At 52.2% G+C, this 8,020-nt stretch overlaps 1 protein-coding gene across 1 annotated transcript; it reads left to right on the top strand.

Moving 5' to 3' along the window:
* Positions 1–3,966: 3,966 nt before the first annotated feature.
* On the top strand, positions 3,967–5,342 carry TSPO2 (translocator protein 2). The gene is made up of 3 exons (XM_075553795.1): positions 3,967–4,139; positions 4,832–4,973; positions 5,172–5,342. Exons 1-3 carry the CDS (start codon positions 3,967–3,969, stop codon positions 5,340–5,342), a joined length of 486 nt encoding a protein of 161 aa, XP_075409910.1.
* The last annotated feature ends 2,678 nt before the right edge of the window (positions 5,343–8,020 follow it).

The raw sequence follows: 8,020 nt of genomic DNA, 5'->3' as shown, positions 1-8,020 counted from the left end.
TTCCTCCGATCTAGGGTGGGGCCTAAGGAGCTCCCAGGCGCTACCAAACACTTCAACAAGACCTGGCTGCAACCCCTTCACTGAATTCACAACCAGAGGGGTCTGAAGGCAGGTCACCCCCCTGTTGGCTAGGTCACCCTTAACCATGTGGGTAATAGAAATGTAGACGTCAGAAGCCCTGTACCTGGACCCCCACCCTGTTAGAAAAGAGTTCTCTTTCCTTGTGTCTCATAAGGTCATACTAATGTAGGGGCCTTGACGAAGGAAGACTGAAGAAGAAGCAATGGGCTTGAACTGTGGTGCTAGAGAAGACTATGCAAGTACCACGCAGATCAGAGCTGGAAACTCAGGGGGTCCAAGACAGATACGCCCCTCAGGACCAATCACGAGAGTAGCAATACCAAGAGGGGAAGGGGAAGGTGGGGGGGATAGAACCAATCATAATGATCTACCTATAACCCCCTCCCGGGGAGATGTACAAGAGAAAAGTGGGTGAAGGGAGACAGTGGTCAGTGTAAGACATGAAAATATAATAATAACTTATAATTATCAAGGGTTCATGAGTGAGGGAGGATTGGGGGAAAGGAGAGGGAAAAATGAGAAGCTGATACCAAGGGTTCAAGTAGAAAGAAAATGTTTTGAAAATGATGAGGGCAACAAATGTACAACTGTGCTTGACACAATGGATGTGTGTACGGATTGTAGTAAGAGCTGTGTGAGCTCCAATAAAATGATTAAAAATAATAATAACAATAAATAAATTGAAGATACTAGGTAAATTGGATAACTAATTTCTTAGGGGCAATGCAGAGGAAATGGGAAAGTGGGGGAGCCAACAACAATGCGGACGAGAAGACAATGTTCTGAAATTGATTGGGGTGATGACTGTACAACTCTTCTTGATATGATTGAACGATTGAATTGTATGATAGGTGGAGTACGTGCCAACAAACCAGTGGTTCTCAACCTTCCTCACGCCGCGACCCTTTCATACAGGTCCTCATGTTGTGGTGACCCCCAACCATAACATTATTTTCATTGCTACTTCTTAATGGTAATTTTGCTACTGTTATGAGTCAGGCAACCCCTGTGAAAGGGTCGTTTGACACACACACACACACACACACCCCAAAGGGGTCACGACCCACAGGTTGAGAATCACTGCCATAAACCTTTTTCAAAGACAGTACCGTGGACTGCTAAATGGACAAACCACCACTCTGTCTTGGCAGAAGTGTAGTCAGAGTGCTCCTTTGAGGCAAGGATGGGAGACGCCGTCTCACAGACTTGGACACGTTGTCAGGAGAGAGGGACATCAAGCTTGGTTGAGTAGAAGGGGGAGACGGACAAAAGGAAGCCCCTTCATGAGATGAGTTGACACAGTGGTTGGAACAGCGGACTCACGCCTAGGGACAATAGTGAGGATGTCGCAGGACCCAGCCTTGTTCCATGCCGTTGTGCAGAGGGTTGCTATGGGTCGGAACAGACACCTAACAAGAACAATGGAAGGTGGGTCCTAACCCTTATCACTGCTAAAAAAAAAAAAAAGCCAACTAGCCATGCAAGGTCAGATGCAGACCCCACTCAAGGACACGTCAATGAGGGGGCTTCCAAATGTTCATAGAAAAATTGGAGTTATTGAAAGCTGATGAAAATTTTCCACAGACTTTTTGAAGGCCTCTTATAAAAGTAAAGGGACCCCCCAAGAATTGCTGGAGATGCCAGAAATCCAGAGGGAGGCTAACAGAAAGAACTGACCTGGTTGAGATCTCGATGTGGCTAATAGACTGTGAGAAAATAAATCTCTGTCCTAGAAAGACACCCACTTGTGGTACTTTTTAAGACAGCAGCATTGGGTAACAGAGACCCCCTCTGAGCCTTCTTTTTAAAGGCAAATATAGTCAATCAGGCAGGGGCTCATAATTTGTCGTAATTAAGACCACTAAGTTTAAAGTACCTGCCAAATTGTTTGCCTCCCACAGCCGAGGCACCGAGGGGAACTGCTCGAGCCCCATTGAGGACAAGTGACTGCGGCTGCTTTGGTCACAGTCTGTGACTTCCTAGTCTCCTGTCCCGGACTGCAACCCCCTGCGCTCTGCTTCCTCCCGGGGGAGCTGGGTTCCCCCAAGGAGACAGGTGTGGCAAAGAAGTGGATGGGGAGCAGCTGGCTTCTGGGAAAGGTCAAGCAAGAAAGGATACCCCAGCACTCGAGCCAGGACCGTGGCCGGAAGATGGAAGGCTTTGTTGTACAAAGCTCTGTCTGACTCACACAGGCCACTGCTTTATCTTCGGAGCCAAGAAGTCCTGAAGCTCGGTACAAGGTCAGCCAAGCTAGAGTTCCAAGCGTGGTTGCCCATTTCACGCAGGAGGCCATCATCAGGCTGTGTCCACCACGTGCCATGAACTCATTTCCAGAGCTGGTGCTTACCTCACTTGGGGGTTCTCCCAGTTACAAAGGCTCTGGGGAAATCTGAGGGCCCTGCCGCCACCTCTGCGGACACAAACACAAAGCTGGTTCACAGAGATGCAGAGACCACAGGTGTAAGCAGCCAGCTGCCTAAGGCTGAGCTGTCTCAGAAGGTTACAGTCTCCCAGTGCCAAAGGCTCAAGCATTCTATCAGAGGGGCTACCCTGAGAGGCCTCCCAGATGGGTGTCTGGTGATAGGTAATGTGGGAGCTCCCCTCCACCCTTCTGCCTGGCCCCCACCCTCCTCGGCCTTCATATGTGCCCAGGCGCCCCGTCTGAGAGCTGAGCGGCCGAGGTAAGGGGAGTGCAAGGTCTGGGAGGGAGGAAGTGCTGGTAGGGATGGGTCAGGAGGAAACAGGAGTGGAGATGGGGAGATGACAAGTCTGGAGGGGACTCAACACAGGGTAGAAACAGGACAGACGGCGGGAGAGCCCGAGGAAAGGAAAATAGCGCAAGGACAGAGAGGAGAGCATGGAGGGGACTGGACAGATGCCCAGGCAGGCAGGCTGCTCAGCCCTGCCCCAAGACCCTTCAGGACACAGTTAGGGACCCTTGACAGGAGAGGATGAAGGAGACAGTCCCTTGAGAGCACTGGGTATGACTGGGTGAGTGTTTCTTTCCTGTAAGCTCTGGCCATCGTGGCTACCAGCTCAAAATACCAGCTGTCGATGCGAAGGACGCTATCGAGCAGGTCATTGGTTCGGAGCAGGCCCGTGCACTGTCCTGTATGCCAATGGCATGCAAGGGAATGCCGCAGCTTCGTCTTCCTTTTCCCCAGAGTCCAGGTGGTTTGCTTCTGTGAGAAGTTAGACCAGAAGATACCTGGGCCCTTGGGTTGGCATCCTGATCTTAGAAGTGAGGAAGAGCAGGGGGAACCTCGTCCAAGCAGAAAAGCAAACTCAGGAGCCCACAGAGGCCCTCCGCGGAGTTTGAGTTTGGCGGGAGATCAGGCTGCCAGGGGTCCCTGGTGTTTGCCAGTCTGGTGTGATAAGATAAGCCGGGGCGGGTTGGCCAGCCCTGTTCTTGCCCAAGAAGGATGCCCAGGGTCCTGCCTTCAACAATTGGGCCTTCCAAACAGAGCCGGACTAGTGGGTGACTGTCAGCTTTGCTGGGTTCCATTTATGACACTGTCCCTGTGGAGCATTTGCCCAGGACCCGGCCAACCCCCATATGCTGTGAGGACCAGAAAGGTGGCCCCTCCGAGACCAGCATCCCAGAGCCGAACACGCAATAAAGGAGGGACCCTCGACTAAGAAGCTGTTATCCGTACTGGACAGTGGCTTGCAAGGGTCATGTGAGTGGAATGAAGAAATCAGAAACTGTGGAAGTCAGAAAGGAGCAAGGCATTGTGGGCAAAGATACCTCAAAGGAGGCAAGATTGGAGCTGGGCCCGAGGCGAGGCCAGTGGGTAGATCTGGTCAGGAGGTGGAGGCAGAGGCAGCAGAAAGCTCGTACTTACATTGTTCTCTGCCTCCTCAGACTGGGCCTTCTCAAGCAGAATGTGGCCCCAAGGGGCCATCTTTGTGGCCCTCCCCCAGCTGGGGCCCATCCTGGTCTGGCTTTTTGCCCGTCATCGGATGCCTGGCTGGTGTGAGGGCCAGAGGAAGCCAGCCTGGTGCCCTCCCCACAAAGTCTTCCTGCTGGTTTGGACAAGCATGTACTCAGTCGTAGGGTGAGTGGCCATTTCTCACACCATGGCCCTGGGACCCACAGCTTGGACCCCCCCACCCCAGGCCCTCCGCCATCGAATCGATTCTGACTCGTTGCCACCCTACAGGTAGAGTAGGGCTTTGAGTCCATAAACCTTTATGGAAGCTGATTGCCTCATCTTTCTTCAAAAGAGCAGTTTGTGGATTCAAACCACTGACCTTGTGGTTAGCAGCCCAACACGTTACCACAACCCCACCAGGAGTCTCTAACAGGGTGCTATAAAAGGATGGGGGGCTGGTTCCCTGAGCAGCCTGCCTGTTATCCTGCCCCTCTGACGTCTGTGGAAACCAGGCGCCCCAACCTTGAACTACTGCTCCATGTGGACTTTCAAGGGAGGGTACCCCATCCTGCCACTTCTAGGGGCCCCCCAATGAAAGGCTGTAAAACATTCCCAGAAACCTTCCAGGCCTGCCTAGAGTTCCCGCCAGCCCTTTGCTTCCACCCTCTCCACTCCTCCCAGCCCCTCCCCGACCTCACCAGCCCGGACCCCTCCCACCAACTCCTACTGCTCCTCACCCACTGCCCAGACCCACCTGCTCCCACTGTGGCCACAAGGGTCCCCTCTTGGTCACCAAGAGTCCTTACACCGGAGTCCCCTTCCATTTGCCATGGCGCGCCCTCCCTCGGAGCTCTTCTGCCACCGTCTTTCCACAGCTATGCCTCGTACCTGGTGTGGAAGGACCTGGGAGGGGGCTTCGGGCGGCCGCTGGTCCTGCCTCTTGGCCTGTATGCTGTGCAGCTCACCATCAGCTGGACCGTCCTGGTCCTCTTTTTTGCCATCCACAACACCGGTCTGGTAAGGCACTCACGAGGAGGGCAAAGGAAACCCCCCAGGCCCGAGCAGACCCACCAAGCTCAGCCAGGGAGCCTAGACTTGTCCCCCCTCCTGTATGTCGGGTGCATGAAGACGCCCAGGAATGTAGCTGAGCTGAACACAGGGCTCGGGCTGTTTCCATCGGGCAGCCTGGCTGACTGCCCTGTCCCTCTGTCCCAGGCCCTGCTGCACCTGCTGCTGCTCTACGGCCTGGTGGTGAGCACCGCTCTCATCTGGCACCCCATCAACAAGCTGGCCGCCCTGCTCCTGCTGCCCTACCTGGCCTGGCTCACCGTGACAGCTTCCATCGCCTATCACCTGTGGAGGGACAGCCTATGTCCAGAGCCCTAGCTGCAGGCCACCACGGGGGAGGAGAGCTGCTGAGGATGGGGCAGGGTGGGAGCAGAGAGAGTGGCCAGGGAAGGGGTGGGAGAGGCAGCAAGCAAGGCTTCAGCACTAGGTCAGGGAGGGAAGGAGCCAAGAATTGCTGATTCCCTAAGGGTGGTTTGTCCCAATGTGGTCACCTGGGGACATGGTGCTTCCTTTCCATAGAAGTCAAAGTGGGAAGGAGAGAGAGACATACTATATATATATTTACATGCAAATAATAAAATCCTGGTACTGGCTTGGAGTGTGTGGTGTGGAGGGCTTCAGGGTGGGAAGTGTGTGTGTGTGTGTATACACCTAAGTGTATATATGGCAATGAGGTGCAGGGGGGGGCGGACACCAACACCAACATCCACTCCTTCCAAACCCACAGAAACATTTCAGACGCTGGTCTTTTCAGTTTTATTGTGGTAAAGATAAACACGCCAAGACACCAGGAAAGCAACAACGTCCACACTTACAGTTCAGTGATTTTGATTACATATATCATGTCACGTCCCCATCACTGCGATCTTTGTCCCAAACATCTCACCGCTGTGAACCCACACCCGGTGTGCCCGCCGCCTGGGTTCCTAGATACCAGCTTGTTTCATGTCAGCGGGATCACGCAGTGTTGGTTCTTTTGCTCCTGAATTATTTCACTCAGCAAACTGTCCCCGCCCCCAGCCATGGTGCATGGTGAGGACACAGAGTTTTTATTACCTGATGTGGTAGTTACATAATCTGTTGTCAACTTGGGACTATTAAAGAGTGAAGGGTGGAGTTTAGCCTGTCTATCAGGTCGCCACTTGATGACCTCATTTGGAGGCGCTAAGGAGATAAATAGCTCGCTGGAGGAGGGACACACATTCACTCCCTGTTGACAAGATACATGGAGCCAGCACCCTGGAGCTGAAGGAGCCACGTGGAGATGCAACCCAGAGCTGAGATGATTCCACCACCACTGGATCCGGAAGACTTTCCACTCACTGACCTGTGAACACATTCCATGTGTTGCGTGAGACTGAAGAGGAATTTACAGACTGGAACTGGACATGTGGACTAATATCGGACTTATGGGCTTGATCTGGACTGGGCTGGGTGTTTTTTCAATGTACAATTTATAATTACTCTTTATATAAAGCTGTTTCCTGTACACATAGGAGTGTCGATGAATTTGCTTCTCTAGTCAACCCGGACGAACACAGCTGAGAAACAAAATCTTTTGGAAAGCTTCTCTAGAAGCAAAATTAAACATGAGGGGGCTTCGAGGTGGTGGTGGAAACGTGGAGTTCAGAGACAATGGACGGAACTTCCCGGGCAACCTATGAAAGTCCCTTCAGAGTCAAGTGGCATCCAACTCGTTTATAACAAGGCACTATGCTGATCATCTTGCATTTTTCGTTTGAATAAACTCTTGATGTGTTCCATGCTCCGAGGGAGAATGGTGACAGTTTCGGCTCCCACCAAGAGTTACAGTCTCTGTGAATGAGTATGGAATGACAGGATGTATGTATTAAATCCCAACTAAAAGAAAAGAGAGAGAGTTAAGAGAGCCACGGGGGGCAGTTCTACTTGACCCTATAGCGTCTCTATGAGTCGGAATTAACTCGGTGGCAGTGAGTTTGATATTTTCCATGTCTTACACCTGCAACTAATGACTGTTACAATAAGAGAGAGAGAGAGAGAGAGAGCACTAGGGCAGGGAGGTATACCTTAGAATGCGGAAAAGTTCATCTAGTGGGAGTTTTTTATCCAAACCTTCTTTTCTCCTTCTAAAGCGGCTCAGTTACTTGTTAAGCTGTCTCTTCGCTCCTCTTCAGCTTTTATTTCAAAGTCCTGATGGGCTCAAGCAGGGTCTCTACAAGACCAGCCAGGAGGCCCAGATGCCCTGCAGTCATGGGTCTCCACCCTACTGCCTAGTGGGCCCACTGGGAACTCCTCACAGGGTTGATCAGTAACAACCCCCCCACACACACCGGACCTATTTGGGGAGAGAAAGAAAAGAAGGGGGATAACCCTCTCTTAGGGGGAAGGAAGAACATCTATCGTTATCCAGTGTCTCAGGTGGTTCCAATGTACAGCCAGTTCAGCACTGCCCACTGGGATTGCTTCTCCAAGTGCGGCCATGGGCCTTCCTGGTACCTGTTATAGGTGAAGTCCCCAGCACCCCGCCCCCAGTGTGGGCACTAAGTGACATGGCTTGCAGTTGGAGCCCTGGCATCAGACCATCCTGGGACTGGATCCTAACCCTGTCATTTATTAACTGGTAAGCTCATGCACCATTCCAAACGGTTTCATTTTCCCGGTCTGTAAAAAGGGGAGCCTTGTTGAGTCCACTGTTAGGTGTGGATTTCCATTCGGGGGAAACGCCAATGAAATTGTGCACAGAAAGATATCTGGCCCAGGATACGTGGTCAGTACATGTGGGCTAGTAAATGTGCCAACCAGTCCATTAGTGACCCCATAGAGTCCTCTGGGCGGTGAGCTTTACCAAGGGGGCCCTGAGGGAGCCATGGTTGATTGCTCCTTGGGAGAAAGCTGCAGCAGTCTACTCTTCACAAAGATTAAACCCAAACCAGCCGTGGCCACTGAATCGATGCCAATGGGAGCCAGTGCTCCATGAAGATGACAGTGCTGGAAAGCCTGTGCGTCGTCCTCTG

Source organism: Tenrec ecaudatus, chromosome 7 (assembly GCF_050624435.1).
Source record: "Tenrec ecaudatus isolate mTenEca1 chromosome 7, mTenEca1.hap1, whole genome shotgun sequence".
NCBI classification, from domain to species: Eukaryota; Metazoa; Chordata; class Mammalia; order Afrosoricida; family Tenrecidae; genus Tenrec; species Tenrec ecaudatus.
Note: the sequence above shows the minus strand (reverse complement) of the source record. Positions and strands in the feature narration are given on the sequence as shown.